Source organism: Geotrypetes seraphini, chromosome 4 (assembly GCF_902459505.1).
Source record: "Geotrypetes seraphini chromosome 4, aGeoSer1.1, whole genome shotgun sequence".
Lineage (NCBI taxonomy): Eukaryota > Metazoa > Chordata > Amphibia > Gymnophiona > Dermophiidae > Geotrypetes > Geotrypetes seraphini.
In genome coordinates this window covers 260210311-260228169 of record NC_047087.1, presented here as the reverse complement: position 1 = coordinate 260228169, position 17859 = coordinate 260210311, and the positions used below count along the sequence as shown (strand labels likewise).

The 17859-nt window shown below is 41.7% G+C and overlaps 1 protein-coding gene across 7 annotated transcripts in view; it reads right to left on the bottom strand.

The window, feature by feature from the left end:
• MYOF (myoferlin) overlaps positions 1-17859 on the bottom strand; it is a 278291-nt gene that overhangs the window by 228767 nt on the left and 31665 nt on the right. For all 7 annotated transcript variants that reach the window (XM_033940691.1, XM_033940693.1, XM_033940692.1 and 4 more), the window contains exons 2-3: positions 15518-15573; positions 3554-3645 (exon numbers count right to left, since the gene is read on the bottom strand). In XM_033940691.1, the coding sequence (XP_033796582.1) occupies positions 3554-3645; positions 15518-15573 (148 nt within the window). The remainder of the gene's footprint in view (positions 1-3553; positions 3646-15517; positions 15574-17859) is intronic.

The following is a 17859-nucleotide window of genomic DNA, read 5'->3' as shown; positions in this document are numbered from 1 at the left end:
GCTTTTATTGTAAGCATATTAAGGGCTCCTTTTACTAAGGTGCGCTAGGGCTTTAACACGCAGAAAAACACGCGCTACGTTGGCATTAGTTCTAGAAGCATAGCACGCGGGTAATTTCCTGCGTGCGCTAAAAACGCTAGCGCACCTTAATAAAAGGAGCCCTCAATGTAGTAGATTTAAGTGTGTGTGTGTGTTCCAAGGCATGATAATTGTTCAAATAAATTTAGATGTTGACCACTACAAGAAAAGCCCCTGTTATTTATATGGAGAAATCCCACACTCCCTGGATCAATGCTATGTTCATCTCTACACAATGATTAGCAGGGTTGCCGTACAAGGCATGCAGGCAGTTTCCTGTAATTGGGAGGGAAGAATTTAGGAACCGTTTAGCAGCAGTTGTGCTGTGAAGAGTAAGCGATGCCGACGCCAAATGATTTTTGTGGCTGTGTCTCTTTAAAGACAAAGACCTACTCTGACAAAATAACTTAGGCACTAGGGAAAGTAGGCACAGACCTAAATTGATCAATCCTTTTACCCAAAACGAGCCTCAGAGCTACAGGCATGGCATAGAACGCCAGAGCCCTTGTAATACTCAGCTACACAGCTGACCTGCTATAATCATCGGCTCCTCTTACAGCCAGCACATACCCAGGAAAAAACTTTTGCATACATTCTGGAAAAACTATTTTCAAAATCAGTTTTTCTTTAGGCACAAAATATGAAAGTGACCCTTCTGAAAATGGGGGGGATTACATTTTACTGCCAAAAGCAAACTGAGTTTGGAATAAAGAGCCAACATGTAGAGCTCTTTGGTGCTATGTAAGGATAAAGAGCATTAGTGTTCAAGGTCACCTCTAGAGTACCTGGAAATCCCACAATTCCACAGCACAGGCTGCAAAATCTACTCATTCCTGTGGAATTTCCCTTTAATTCACAAAATAATAGAAAAAAGCAAACTACTACTATTGCTTTTCTCTTATATAGCACTGAAAGGCTGTACATTTTGACATTTATACATGGTCCCTACTTGGAAGAGCTTACAATCTAACTTGGACAGACAGACATGACATATAGGGTTGGAGATGAATAACCCAAGGTGAGAGGAGTTAGGAGTTGAAAACTGTCTCTAAGAGGTGGGCTTTTAACTGGGCCTTGAACACTGCCAGAGATGGAGCCCGCCACAGGGATTCAGGTAGCTTGTTCCAAGCATACGGTGCAGCAAGGCAGAAGGGACGGAGTCTGGAGTTGGCAGTCAAAGAGAAGGGAGGGACTTTATGATCTCTTTAGCAAAGGCAAAAGCGCACTGATCCTACAATTAGATCTCAGCAGCGCGTTCGACCTGGTAGACCACGAAATCATGCTACTGTGCCTTGAAGCAATGGGAATCTCGGGAAAGGCAAAGAAATGGTTCCAAGAGTTCCTAACAAACAGATCCTACCGAGTAATCAGTAATGGAAACTACTCTAAACCATGGAAAAACCCTTCAGGCGTGCCTCAAGGTTCCCCCCTATCCCCCACACTTTTCAATATCTATATCGCCTCCTTAGGTCACCTACTACAAAAACTAAATTTAATATACTACATCTATGCGGACGACATATCCATCCTTATACCCTTAAACGACATCACAAAAGAAACTGTAGATAATCTCTCAAACACAATGACCGAAATCGATAAATGGACCACTAATTTCAAACTAAAACTAAACGCAGAGAAAACAAAAGTCTTTCTGGCTAGTCCCAATGACAAAATTACGAAAACATCGATAAAAATAAACAACCACGAATACCCAATTTCCAAAAACATAAAAATACTGGGTATCACTCTTGACACTCACCTAACTATGACTGACCACACAAACTCACTTGTGAAAAAATGCTTTTATACGCTATGGAAACTAAGAACCATAAAAAAATTATTTGACCCTTCATCATTCAGGTTGCTGGTACAGGCACTGATCCTATCCCTTCTTGACTACTGCAACATCATCTACTTAGGCATCCCACAAAAAACAATAAAAAAACTAAGATTAATACAAAACACCGCCTCATGGATGTTCTAAATCTTTCAGACACTCATTACCCTTAGATCTCCAATTAATATGTAAGTTTACCATTTAGACTATTGTACGGCATCTAGACTCTTTGTTCGGTACTGTATTTAAACTTATTGTATAGTATTGTATTTAGACTTACTGTATTGTATTATATGTGGACTTATTGTATTGTATTAGCATTGTACTGTACTAAGACCTTTGTTATTCGCTGAATGTCCAGCCTTCTTACATTGTAAACCGCCTAGAAGTCGCCTGACTGTGGCGGTATAGAAAAATAAAGTTATTATTATTATTATTATTATTACCAGCTGAGCAAAGCTCACCAGGGGGGGGAGGATCATAGGGGGGAGATAAGTGAAGAGAGATAGTGAGGGGCAGCTGAGTGAGTGCATTTTTAGGTAAGTAAGAGGAGTTTGAATTGTATTTGGAAATGGATAGGAAGTCAATGAAGTGACTTTAGGAGAGGGGTAATGTGAGTAAAGCGGCTCTCCTGGAATATGACTCGTGCAGCCGAATTCTGGATGGACTGAAAGGCAGCGGGATGGCTAAGCAGAAGGCCTGAGAGTAGCGAGTTGCAGTAGTCTAAGCACGAGGTGATGAGGGCTTGGATAAGTGTTTTGATAGTGGAAGAGCAGGGGCCTTCATATTTCTCCTACCTCTAACTCTGATCCTAGCTTGTGAGAAAAGGACAACAGCAGTCCAATGCCTCAAGCCTCTAACTCTGCTGCCACATTTTGAGCCACCCAGTAAAGTGACTCTGGGTGGTTAAAAAAAAGAGAGAGGCAGCAGCCTGAGGCACTGTATTGACGCTGTCCTTCTCCTGCAGCAAAACCTGAATGGAAGACTGGGCAAGAGAGAGAACGGAGAGTCTGGGTGAGAGGAAAATGAGGATTGTTCCTTCTTCTTCTTATCCTAACTTATATCCCTTCCCTTCCATTCTCTATCCCTCTGGTTCCTCCTAATCTCATCTCCTATTCTCTAACCCCTCTCCCCTCCCCTCCTCCCTTTCAAAAATCTGTCCCAAATTGTACAAAAATATTTGTCACTTTAAATTTAAAAATGCATAATGAAATACAAAATGCATGAAATTTGCACCACATAATTGCTGCAATATTTCAGAAACAGCCACAGAATTTTCCAATTCTCACAGCATTATCTAGCCTTGAGTTGCCCCAGGAAATTGGGGCAATACCACCTGACTCAGTAATTTACCCCCCTTCTACAAAACCACGCTAGCGGTTTTTAGCACAGAGCTGCGCTGAATGGCCCGCGCTACTCCCGACGCTCATTGAGTTCCTGCCATGTATTTGCAAATATTAACCCATTTGGAGACATTGCCCGCCCATCAGATCCACAGTTGAGTTCATTTTTAGCACAGAGCATCATTGCTGATTTAATTGCTTATTGAGTTAAAATAAGCTTCTAGTGCAATTTGCTAGACAATGCATTACACCTTATATTAATGCAGCATCAATTAAAAGCCATGGGAAAACATACTTGTCTTTTCCAATCGTTTCAAAATCTTTTAGAACAACATCCAGCGATGAAGAGTAATCCAGGGGTATCCCTTTTAAATCAAATTCAAGGACCTAGAGATAGAAAATTATATTGTAAGGAAAAGCTAGTAGCACTCTAAATGGTGATGCATTTACAAGCCTTCTAGTACATAACCCTAGATCAGTGTCTCTCAAACTTTCTCGAGCCGGGGCACACTAAAGGTAGTGGGCACGGCTTGAGGCATCCAGAAGTGTGTGGACGTCGCCATGATGACCTCACACATATGCATGACATTATCACGTCGACGTCTGCACATGTGCACAGGCCCTCCAGATGGCCCTGAGATGCCAGTAGGGGGTGCCAGCAGAGAAGAGGGACAGAGAGGCACTGGTGCTAGTTGATTGCCTATAGCAGTGTTTCTCAACAAATATCAACTGAGTACCCCAACCACAGATCTCCCTAGTCCCACCCAAGCTCTGCCCCAGATCCCATTCCCTTTATTAATTGTTATGCAATTTTTTCCATTCATTTTTCATATATACACAATAAACACAGCAGATATAAATTCTCAAAACTGACACATTTCAATTGCTATATTGAAAATAAAATCATTTTACCTACCAGCCAGGCCTGGAGGCCAGGGGGGAAGCCAGAAGATGCTAGAGAGAAGGAGGAAACATGCAGGCCTTCGGCGAATCGGGCAGCGCTGGCGCTGTACCACATAGGAAAGTCAGCTGGCAGGCACCTCTCTTCCTCCTCAGGAGGCACACAGTTTGAGATACACTGCTCTAGACACATGCATGTAATTCAACAAGGCAAGGCAGAGAGGAAGATGAACTTAGTAGTTAGAGCACTGGGCTAGCAATGAAGGAAGCCTGATTCAAATCCCACTACTGCTCCTTGTAATCTTGGGCAAGTCACTTTAATTTGTTATCTGATGCAAGAAAGGGTTAAGAGCCAATTCTATAACTCAGTGCCTCCATTTGTTGCACCGATGCCATATGCTTAGTGGTAATTTTATGACTGTGCTTAAGGACCAAGATGCCATTATAGAATGTTAGAGTAAATCCAAATTTGCATAACTAAATTTAGGCACAGCTATTTATACCAGGTCAATGGCAGGTGTAAATGGCATGCCTAAATTGCACCAATTAAAGTGCACAACGTATAGTATTCTATAAATTGCCTGCATATGTTCAAGACATCCATAAACCCTCCAAATGTGTAAGTGCCCCCCCCCCCCCCCCCCATGATCTAGATCAGTGGTTCCCAACCCTGGCCTGGAGGACCACCAGGCCAGTCGGGTTTTCAGGATAGCCCTAATGAATATGCATGAGAGAGATCTGCATATAATGGAGGTGCCAGGCATACAAATCTGCTCCAAGCATATTCATTAGGGCTATCCTGAAAACCCGACTGGCCTGGTGGTCCTCCAGGACAGGGTTGGGAACCACTGATCTAGATCAGTATTTCTCAACTCAGTCATCTAATCTAATCTTCTATTTGTGAATCGCTCATACCTATACAGGGTCAAGACGACTGTAAAGAGAGGTAAGAGGGGAGAGAGAGGAGGTGGATAGGTAAGAAGGAGAGGAAGGGGAGAGAAAAACAGGGAAGAGAGGAGGAAGGGAGGAAGGGAAAGGGAGAGAAGAGAGGGTAAAGGAGATTAAGTATCGAACAGATGGGTTTTCAGTTTTCTTCGGAAGATGATGTGGCAAAGTTCAGTTCTGGTCTTTACTTTAAGGCCATTCCAAGTTTTGACTCCTAGGAAGGTAAGCATGGAGTGGAAAACTCGTTTATAGTGAAGATCTTTAGTGGATGGGAGATTTAGTAGCATGCGGGAAGTAGACCATGCTATTGAGAATTTTACACCTGGATTTACCGGGCGTTAGTCCAGCACTTATAAATTCAGTGAAGAATCAGCCCTAAGCATGGTTCTATAAAGCACACACTATCTTCACAGAATCGCGCTTAGCACTGACGTTTTTGGGTGCTAAATTTTGAGTGTGATTTACTGAGTCTAGACCCGTATTTCTCAACTCAGTTTTGGAGTACCCCCTTGCCAGTTTTGGAGTACTCCCTTGCAACTCAGTTTTGGAGTATCCAGAATGAATATGCATGAAAGAAATTTGCATGTAATGGAGGCAGTGTATGCAAATCAAGTTAATATTCATTGTGGATATCCTGAAAACCTGACTGGCAAGGGGGTACTCCAAAACTGAGTTGAGAAATACGGGTCTAGACTCAGTAAATCACACTCAAAATTCAGCACCCAAAAACAGTCAATGCTAAGCACAATTCTGTGAAGATAGTGTGTGCTTTACAGAACCATGCTTAGGGCTGATTTTTCTCTGAATTTATAAGTGCTGGACTTACACCTGATAAAACCAGGTGTAAAATTCTGGTGCCAAGCCTTGGCACAAGGACCACACATAACTTTTTGGAATGCCCCTGGCCATGCTCTCATTTCAGATATGCACTTACAGTGGTAGATGTGAAGTAGGCCGCTGTCTAGGCCTACCTCGGAATGGTGTTTGTTTTTATTTTTTTTTCTTTGTTTGTGGACAAACAAAAAAAAAACCCTTTTTGTCTTTATAGGTCCAGGATTTTAATATTGCCACCTACGTTTCTTTCTTTTTACTAATGACTATTTTGTTTCCTAGAGTCAGGGAAGACTGCAGTGTTCCTGTCTCGGGAAACCACATCTTGAACAGACATCAGAGGACCCTCAAGCCTGAGGATCACATCTGTTACATTATATGCTGAATGATTTATTCTTGTAAGCTGTTACTGATTTGCTAATAAATGTATACCTATTGAAACCAGTATATAGTGTGTGGAGTCTCCATTCCGAGGTAGGCCTAGACAGCGGCCTACTTCAGATGCCAAGCCTTACAGAATAGTGCCTAGCCAGATGCATGTGCAAATCCTAAATCGAGCCAGTTAACTGCGATAATTGATTGTTGGTGCACAATTATTGCTAGGTAAGGACTTGTTACTCAATTAAGTTGCACGTGCATCTTGGACGTGCAACTTTGGGCGCCATATATAAGAACATTAGAATAGCCATACCGGGTCAGAACAATGGTCCCATCTAGCCCAGTAGTCTGTTTTCACGGTGGCCAATCCAGGTCACAAGTCCTATTACTACTATTAACTATTTCCAGGAGTGCTGCCAGACTTATGCAGTCCTATACAGAGTCACGAAGGAGACGGTCCCTGCTTGAAAGAGCTTACAATCTAAATAGAGAAGACAGACAAACAGGATGCCAGGGAGGGGGATGCAGTTAGGGGGATGGTTAATCTGCTGGCCAGGGTGGTGAGAAGTGGGCAGTAGGGTTATGAACTGAAGGCTATATCAAAAAGGTGGGTTTTCAATCTACTTACCCAAAAAGTAGCAATCCAGGGGTATACCACTTACACACACCCTTACAGAAGAACATGTGGTGTGCTTACACACATTGTGTACGTAGCTGCATGCACCCAGTTATAGAACGGTGACCCAGGGCTGTAGCAAAATGTCTGTACTCCCCAAACTTCTCTCTAATAAGATTCCATGAGCAGGAGACAGCCCTCAGGAGGTGGGCAAAAGCACTAGGGCCTGCTGCTCTTAAACTGCTCAATTTCTTCATAAACAAAACAAAAAGCTACGCATTAAACCAAAAACCAAGACAAAGTATAACCTTCAGGACCCCTCTCCTCCCTCTTCCTTTCGTCATCATGCCTCATATTAGCAAACGGAGGCTTTGGGAGTGACATAGCAAGAATTTAAGGTAGATTAAAAATAAAAACAGGAAGAAAGTGATTGAACCGGGCAGGAGAAGTTGCTGGCTGGTTAAATCATTAGCACAGGGCTATCCACCAATACCCAGTGGGACTTAACCGGTTAGTGCTGCTGAATACCAGGACTAGCCACTAAAGTCATAGCTGATGATTTTGTGGGTGGCCTGGGGATGGAGTTGGCACTTATGAGGTTAAGTGCAATATTCCGCAGTTTACCAGATAAATATGATCTTACCAGGTACTTGTGAGCTGCGATTGGCCACTGTTGTCAACAGGATACTAGGCCTGATGGACCTTTGGTCTGTCCCAGTATGGCATCTCTTATGGTCTTATGTACCATAAGATGATTTCTTAAAAGAATAGACTATTAACTGAATCAAATAGGAAGATGACCAGCAATGAATGTACTTTGTGAAAGTTACAGAAAAAGATGTGAGCTAAATCCAAATAAATAGTGCAGAGCTTCTACAAACAACTCTGCCCAAGGCTTAATTTGTAGAGCAAAACAAAGTGGAAGGCGTAGGCAGGAGGAATAGAGGAGATAAGAGGGGCTGGATAAAGGAACAAAGTTCCCTGTTTCCCCAAAAATAAGCCCTAGCCTAAAAATAAGCCCTACCATGATTTGTAAAGATGCCCCTAATATAAGCCCTACCTCAAAAATAAGCTCTACTTAAGATTGACCCCCCAACTCCCCCCCACCCCGAATGTCCCCAACTCCAACCCTAATAGTAGTGCCTGATTCACTGAAAAAATAGGACTCGTAAATTCAGCGATCCCCACCCTTGTGAGACCTGACATACCTCCACTCCGAGTCCTTCACAAACAGCTGCCATCGCTGCTGATTTTGGGAGGCCTTGGAGTGGAGGTATGTCAGTCTCATGGTGGGAGGGTGAGTAAGGTTCTGCTGCACTAGGGGATGAGAGGGAGGGATAGAAAGATGCTGCACAAGGGGATGGGTGACAGGGGAGGAAAGATGCTGCACATGGGGGGAGGGGAAGAAAGGAAAGAGGAAGAATTGGGGTGGAGGAGAGGAAGGGAGAGATAATTGTTGTACATGGAAAAAAAATAAGACATACCCTGAAAATAAGCCCTAATGTGTTTTTTGGACCCAAAATTAATATGATACTGTCTTATTTGGGGGGGAAACACGGTAGCTGTTCTTTGCGCTACTCCAGGCTCATCCCTTTTTATCTTCCCTGTCAGTCTAAAAAAACGACAAATAGACTTTCTTTGGTCCACTCCAAACTACTGTTGCCTGGGCTTACAAAGATCACATTACACTCGTTCTCAACTCATTTCACTGGTTGTCTGTGACTTAAAGATTTGATTTTAAAATGTTTCCTTTGGTGTTAGTGCATTGCATCCTGGTCCTGAATATGTTATGCGTTGAGTGTTTAAGTATACACACACCTGACAGAGTTCTGCATTCCTTCAACATTATTTGGAAGTTTCAGCTCATATTAGATTAATATTGTAGAATTCTCTTCCTTTAGAGGACAATCGAGCAGCACTTGTTACTTTTCGGAAGTTTGCAAAAATGTACTAATGCCATGCTGCTATTGAATATTTTGATTTCTATTTATGTTATTGATTGTATTTGTTAATATGGTTTAAATTTGTAAAATGTGATTTAAGATTAATTGCTATACTTTGTTATTTACTGTGATACACAAATCAATGCACAGTCATGTAATTTATGCACTATGCCGAGCTGTTTTAGAAAGAACGATAAAAATCCAAATGATAAATACCATTAAAAAATAAACAGGAACATAAAGACTGCGTATGCATAGGTTTATCCGATCTGAATAAAGGTATTTTCAGGGTTGGCATTTATGCATATATTTTCCATGCATGAAAAATAAGGCAGGAAGTGTATGCGTACTGAATAACATGTTTAAAATGTGTGCACTGCTGATCTGCTTTTAGTAATCTGTAATCTGTCGTTAAAATCGTCCTTGGTACCTGAAGATTGGACAGTGGCAAATGTAACACTGATTTTTAAAAAGGGATCCAGGGGTGATTTGGGAAATTAAGCTTGACTTTAGTGATGGACAAAATAGTGAAAACTATTATCCTCTATAATAAAACCCTAATTGCGCATGCGCACTTAGAGTTTTGTGATTCCTGCGGCGTGCTGTGTCCTTCCCTGGCCGTATTCCATTTTGGAACATGGAGGCAGGGAACACACTGGTGACTCCCACCCTCACTCTTCAACCGCTGCCACCATGCTGCTCCTCTTCAACAAAGCAGCCTGTTGAGTTTCGCTGGTCGGCTGTAGCGAACCTCTCAGGCCGCACTCCATCTCGGTAGCACGTTCCCACTGATGTGGAGAGCGGCCTGCGAAGTTCACTACAGCCAGCTGGTGAACCTCAGCAGGCTGCTTTGTTGATGAGAAGCAGCAGTAGTTCATGCCGGTGGGCCAAAGACAGCAGGAACCATGGATGGAGGGAGGGTAAGAACATGAGGGGGGGAACATAAGGGGGCCATGGAGCAGGCAGGCATGGCACGGCACAACAGGGAATCAGGGGGATAGGGAAAGAGGGCTGCTTTGGGGGGAGGGGTGTGCTGGGGGGCAGACAGCAATCATGCTTTGCTCTGGGAGGGGGGGGAACCAGAAGGGGGCCATGGAGCAGGCAGGCATGGCACAACAGGGGGCCAGGGGGAGAGGGAAAGGGGGCTGCTTTGGGAGGAGGGGTGTGTTGGAGACAGACAGCAATCATGCTTTGTTCTGGGAGGGGGGGAATAGAAGGGGGCCATGGAGCAGGCAGGCATGGCACAACAGGGGGCAGGGGGAGAGGGAAAGGGGGTTGCTTTGGGGGGAGGGGCATGTGGGGGGCAGACAGCAATCATGCTTTGCTCTGGGGGGGAACAGAAGGGGCAATGGAGAGACAGGCAGGCATGGCACAACAGAGAAATACAGGCAGGCAGGGGGCCAGGGAGAGACACAGACAGAAAGAATGACAGACAGCATCCAAGGAGAGAGAGACAAAGAAAAAAACCCCAGACAGACAGACATCTACTCTAGCACCCATTAATGTAACGGGCTTAAACACTAGTAAAGAATAAAATTGCACAACATGTAAAATCCATGAGCACAAGCACTCATCGTATTACATGCTTATCACAGTGAAACATAAAAAAGAAACATGTTACTATGTAGAATGTGACAGCAGAAAAAAAAACCCCAAACAACCCATTCAGTCTGCCTGCCCACAATAACTGTTCAGCTCAACAATCCATAGCTTACTAAAGTCTATCCCCATATGCTTCATGGCAAAAAACACTGATCATTTTAGTAGTCATCCTATGACAAACTCCAACTATTTAAATCCTGTTGAGTGTACAGTCTCTAAGATTGTATTCAGTAAGTCTCTGGGGAGACCTCATTTGGACTGCCGAGTACAGAGGTTCTTTTTGCCTCCTTTTTCCTGCTATTCGCCCAATCCTCGGTCATCCCTCTCTTGCACAGAAAAACCTCACCCTTGAGCTTCTTACAACCCAAATGCAAATTCATGTCTACTCTGTTGCATATTCTGCTATTATTCATAAAAAGGCAAACCTTTCCCAATAGCCCTTTCATAATATCACTTACAAAACTGATGGAAAGAATGGACTGAGAACCGATCCGTGCAGCATGCCCTACCCCCCGGTAAGTTTCATTTCTTCAGGAAGCACTACCATTTACCACTAGCATTGTCTCCTCCCACTCAAACAGCTAATAAAGAAAAGCATTTTGAAATATCTTTGGTCCCACTCACAAGTCATTGACTATTCTCCTCTTGTGCTCAGCATATGACAAACGTCCTTTATGAACAGGATCCCGAGATAGGATTTCTTGTTTATGAAAAACAGCATTACAGTAGAAATGCTGGGGAGGATCTAGATGGCACATCACAGTGAAAATAAAATGCCAGGGGTGGTGCTCAGCAAAAATGCACCTCGTCCCCAGTCCTTGGACTGAGTAGTGAGATTTGGGTGTATGTGGGTTCTCTGCTCCTAATTCCAGATTAGTGAAGAATGGCTCACTGGCACTCTTGTTCCTCCCTTGCTGGACCCAATTCAGAGTTCCAGGCTGTACAGCTCCTCCACTTTTCACTGAAAGGCAGAGAGATGCATTGCAGGAAACCCTGCTTCCTTTGAAGGGTGAGGGCAGTGGTTTCTCTCTCCAGGGAGTGATTTTCACACTTTCAGTAGTTCGGTGCAGGAGAAGGCCACTCAGGTAGCAGCTCTATTCACAAACTCCTGTCCAGTCAGAAATTAGTGCAACAGTCATGATGAAAGCCCCAGAGCACATTATGATCCATCCCTTTAGATCAGGGGTGTCCAATGTCGGTCCTCGAGGGCCGCAATCCAGTCGGGTTTTCAGGATTTCCCCAATGAATATGCATTGAAAGCAGTGCATGCACATAGATCTCATGCATATTCATTGGGGAAATCCTGAAAACCCGACTGGATTGCGGCCCTCGAGGACCGACATTGGACACCCCTGCTTTAGATTCTCTTACCTCATAAGAACATAATGGTCAAACTTGGACAGACCGAAAGTCCATCAAGCACAATATCCTGTTTCCAACAGTGGCCAACACAGGTCACACGTACCTGGCAAGATCCCAATAATCCCATTTTATCAAGATGGTGGCCAGTTAAGTTATCAGCTGTGCCATCTCCCTTCCTTATTTTTAAATTTATTTTCAAGTTTTCTTCTGCAGACAACTGGGACATCATAGAAAATTTAAGGATGTTTGGGAACCATTGATTATTGATTTAGCCCTTTGATTATACACGTCCAGGGTGGGGGAAATACCTCTAATTTAATTTATTGTTGATTGTAATTTTTGTGTGTATACGACGGGGGGGGGAAGAGATGTGTATTTGTTATTAAATATAATTTAATTGAATTAAAGTGTAAAATGTTTGTATAATATGTTGCACTTATTATTAGCTTTAAAATGAATAAAGATTTTTTTAAAAAAAAGTTTTCTTCTGCATCTTTAGTTAGTTTTTTAGCCTTTATTTTTTCTTTTGTTCTTGATCTGATTGGAACTTATTGGCCTAAAATGTAACTTAATTTTTTTCTCACTACACTGCATATGACCCCTGATTCTACGGCCTAATGGTTTCGATGGCAGTGGGCATTCTACCTACCCTTTTGCAGCAGGGTCGTAATTGTTTTTGCTGAGTGATCTTCTTCATTTGTCTGCTGGTGTTAGGAGGTGTGCCGAGGTGATGAAGGGCAGTGATGGGGTGATCGATGTTTGGCTTGCCCGGGTGAAAGCAGCGCATTGTAAAGAACTCGAAGGGTGTGCTTTGATGGAGGAGGCGGCTTATGGGGGCATCCTGCTTGCCAGCAAGGGCACAGTCTTTCTGCCTCAAAGCCAGCTCGCTCATTTGGAACCATGCTCTCCTGATGTGTGTTGGCCTGCTCTGGTGCTTTGTTACCGCCGCTGGCCTCTCCATCTGCTCAGGGTTGCAGTGGGGACCGATGAAGAAAAGCAGCCAGTGCCTGCAGCTGATGGAGCCGGAGATGAGGGTTACAGATGCAAATGCAGCACACAGCCAGTGAATCAGCCCTGTTGGGAACGGCTGTTTGGTGGGCCCTGAGGCGGCAGCTATTTTAAAGCAAATCCCTCACACGCCATAAGGAGTCCTGGGTCTCCTGAGCGCCTTTCTTCTGTCCGTTGGGAGCTAGAGATGGTTTGCTGGAGACTATGGGACTTGGCATCTATAGATCTGTGGCCAGCCTGCTTCCTCATCTTTGGCGTTAGATCTTGATCATACTTCTTGCCTGAAGGATGGTTATCGCTCCACATGGCCTGAACTAGCTGTTATTATTTTCGTATTGACTGGAATTATATTTTAGTTGAAGTTTCTCGTGCTTATTATATTGTGCTGATTTATAATGAATCCTGCATTATTCTTTCTTATGTTGCCTCATTACACCTTTTCCCTCAATTATTTCTCATTTTTCCTTTTATTTACCTTCTCTTCTGTAATATATGATTCATACCATTTATTTTTAGGCACTTTAACTTAAATTGTGATCCCAATTCTGGGACAAACAGGGTTAATTTATTTGCCTTACTCCTTTACCCAAATGATTCTATTTAATTTCAATTGTTAAACTGTTCTTCTTGCTGTACGTACATTTTTATAATCGCATCGAACCGAAAGGCATTTTGTGGTATACAAATAAAGTTTTATGTTATGTTATGTAAGTAAAACATATTTTATGCTGCTTATCCTAGGAATAAGCAGTGGATTTCCCCAGAGCATCTCAATAATGGCCTATGGAGTTCTCTTTTGGGAAATTATACAAACCTTTTTTAAACCCTGCAATGCTAACTGGTTTCACCACATTCTTCAGCAATGAATTTCAGAGTTTAATTACATGTTCTGTGAAGAAATATGTTCTCTGGTTTGTTTTAAATCTACTACTTAGTAGCTTCATTGTATGCCCCCTAGTCCTAGTATTTTTAGAAACATTAAACAAGTGATTCATATCTACCCTTTCTATTCCACTCAGTATTTTATAGACCTCTTATCACATCTTCCCTGAGCCATCTCTTCTCCAAGCTGAAGAGCCCTATCTGCTTTAGCCTCTCTTCACAGGGAAATCATCCCAAACCTTTTATCATTTTCGTCGTCCTTCTCTATACCTTTTCTAATTCCATTATATATTTTTTGTGATATGGTGACCAGAATTGCACACAGCATTTGAGGTACGGCCATACCATAGAGTGATATAAAAGCATTATAGCATTTTCATCTTTATTTTCCATTCTTTTTCTGATAATTCCTAACATTCTATTTGATTCCTTAGCCACCACCACACACTAAGCTGAGGGTTTCAATGTATCCTCAACGATGACACCTAGATCCTTTTCCTGGGCAGTGACTCCTAATGTGGAACCCTGCATGACGTAGCTATAGTTTGGGTTCCTCTCCCCTCATGTATCACTTTGCACTTGCTCACATAAAATGTCATCTGCCATTTTGATGCTCAGTCTTCCAGTCTCACAAGGTCCTTTTGTAATTTTTCAATCTTCTTGCAATTTAACAACTTTGTGTCATCAGCAAATTTAATTATCTTACTAGTTATTCCCATCTCTAGATCATTGATAAAATGTTTAAAAGCAATGGACCCAGCATAGACCCCTTAGTGAACCCCATTATTTACCCTTCTCCATTGAGAATATTGACCATTTAAACCTAGTCTCTGTTTTCTTTCTTTCAATCAGTTCTTAATTTATAACAAGACATTACCTCCTAACGCATGACTTTCTAATTTACTCAGAAGTCTTTCATGAGGTACTTTGTCAAATACCTTTTGAAAATCCAAATACATATTATCAACCAGCTCACCTTTATCCACATTTTCATTTACCTCTTCAAAGAAATGTAGACTGGTGAGGCAAAATTTCCCATGACTAAATCTATGTTGCCTTTCTCCCATTAATCCATACTTAGGTATATATTCTGTTATTTTGTTCTTTAGTATAGTCTCTACCATTTTTCCGAGCAACGATGTCAGACTCACCAGTCTAAAATTTCCCGGATCACCCTTGGAACCCTTTTTAAAAATTGGCATCACGTTGGCCACTCTCTACCCTTTCAATACTATGCTGGATTTTAAAGATAAATTACAAATTATTAACAATAGCTCTGCAAGTTAATTTTTCAATCCTATCAGCACTCTGGTTCTGGTGATTTGCTACTATTCAATTTGTCAAATTGACTTAATATGTTTTCCAGTGTTACAGAGATTTGTTTGAGATTCTCTGATTCATCAGCATTGAATACAATTTCTGGCACCAGTATCAACCCCACATCTTCCTTGGAGGAAGACCGAAGAAATAATTAATTTAATCTCTCCGCTATGGAGGATCCCATTTTATCCCTCGGTCTTCTAGTGGTCCAACTGATTCTTTTCCCAGTATCCTGCATTTCATAAACCTAAAAAAGTTTTTGCTTCCATTGCAATCTTCTTTTCAAGATCTCTCTTTGCCTTCCTTATTAGCAATCGCTATCCTTTTCCCGTTTACATATGGGATTTCTACCCATAGGGATTCCAAGGTGTGTTTCAGCTCCTGTAAAATTTTCAGTCTATTAATCAAATTTTAAATCAGCTTTTACAGTAATTTCACAGGCCAGCTAGAATCTAAAAGCAAAAAAAGTTACCTCATTCCACACAGGATTCAGTTCACTGTCAATTTTCTTCGTTTTCTTTTTTTCACCTGCAAGAATAAAAAAGAAATTATATGAACTATTATTTCCTATTTTAGCAACAAGGAAGACTTTTTAAAGGGGCCCTTTAACTAAACCATGTTAAGCAATTAACACACAGTTTACCAAACAGTAACTGCTAGCGAAGGGCTATATTAAGGAGATTTGTTTTTGCCATTAGCACACAGTAAACTGTATTAAGGGGCAATTCTATAAATAGCTTCCCGATTGTAGGTGGTGGTAAGTGTCCTACCACAGTATAATCAGCCAATCAGGATGCACATTTTTTTTAAAAACCACCCTGAGGCCGGCAGCCTATATTATAGGAGTTTTTGTGAGCCTAGTGAGACACGTAGGGCCGCCTAAGCTCACCCAAGGCCTTAGGTAAGCTTAGGGGGCCCTAGGTATCTCCCTAGGTCTGCAACAGGCACTTGAAATGTAGGCCAGCAAGATTCTGGCCTACATTTAAAATAGATGCGACTGCTGAACTGATCACGGCAAGGGAATCTCCCTGCCGTGATCAGTTTAGCGGCTGCAGCAGGGAACCAACTTCTTCGGGAAGTTGGCTGGCAGGAGGAATGCCCAATCCCTCCTGCCTTAATCCCCAAAGGCACCACCCCATGAATATCCACAGCAGGAGGCGTTCCCAATTCCTCCTGCTGAAGGGATACTTAGTACTTCCTGCCAGGACCCCCCCTACTTGAAGATCAATGGCAGAAGGAATGCCCAGTCCCTCCTGAAAACTTGCCCCCACTCCGACACCCCCAAGTTTCAAGTTTTCAGTTATTTTTCAAGTTTTATGTAAAATTTGATGTAAATGCTTATAAAAATTTCTAAGTGATATACATTACTAAAAGTGGGGACATAATAACATCCCCCCATACCTTTTTGGTAGGCCAGGTGGAGGGAATCTTACTCCCTCCCGCCTCCATAGAATGGTGGGCCTTTCCCTTCCTGGTGCATACAATTGAAGACACAGATGAGGCAATGGAGTCTGAAGTGACTTGCCCACATCCATGAGAATATCAGTAGAAGAGGAATCTGAAACTTAACTTGCTGGGTTAACCTCTAGGCAGCTTTATCATGCTTGAAGATTATTGCAACCAAGTATTCGTTATCTGCTCTAAATCTCTTATTAATCGATTACAATTGATTCCAAATTAAGCAGTAAGATTAATATTTGTTTTATGGAAATTAGAGCATTTACAATCTTATTATAGTAGACTTCAAGTTATAAGATCTTAACAGGTTATGTTCCTGATCATCTGACAAATTTATGTCCTTATTGTATAAACCTCATTATTTTTAATGGCTAAGAAAATCTCTAAGACAATTTTCTTTGTCAATTCAATATCAACTGGTTAGCTTTTGGAACCAACTTCCTTTGGGATTACACATCTGTGGGCATTATCTTCAGTTTAGAAAACTTTTAAAATCTTTTCTGTTTCTATCATGATTGATTTAAATTGGGCTTGATTATGCTACGTAAGTTTTATGTTTTAAATCTGTAGTTCCCGGACAAATTGGTCTGTTTTTTAAATTTCTGTTATCTGTCCTTGAACTATTTAGGTAAAGGCAGAACAGAAGAAAACTTGTTAAAATAAGAAGGTTTACTGAAGCATGGGAAGGGAGGGGTCGGCAAAGTTCAACATATTCTGGATTACACATAGGGAAACTGATGCAGAAAGTCTTGTGGTAGATCTGGCTGAGCACTAAGTTCTATTTATTTATTTATTTATTATTTTCCAATAACATATCAAGTATCCACTTGTATAGAAAGATAAAGTTAAACAAGAAATAAATTACAAATCAAATTATAATCTAATAATCAAATTTATCTTAACTTTAACTCAAGTCCTCAATATAGATCCAAAATGTAGAATCAGCGAAGTATAACAAAGAAAATGGAAGTAAAAATTAACAATTATATTGGCTGAAACAGGAAATCAAACAATCTAAACTAAGAGTGCTTCATATTCCTCCTCCTATTTTCAGTCGAGCCGCTGACAAGAAGGTTGTCAGTTGGCTAGGATCAAAGAAAACATATTTTTGCATTTGATGCACTATCACACATTTACATGGGTGACGAAGAAAATAAGTTGCCCCCCAAGAGCTATAACACCTGGCTTTAACAACAAAAATTTGCGTAGATGTTTTTGTGTATCTCGTGACAGGTCTGGATAAATTTGTATTTTATACCCTAGAAAATTTTTTTGTTTATTTTTAAAGAAAAGTCTTAATAGATAGTTTATATCCGGTGCTAAGGCAACTGTAAGAAGAAGTGTTGCCGGCTTTGC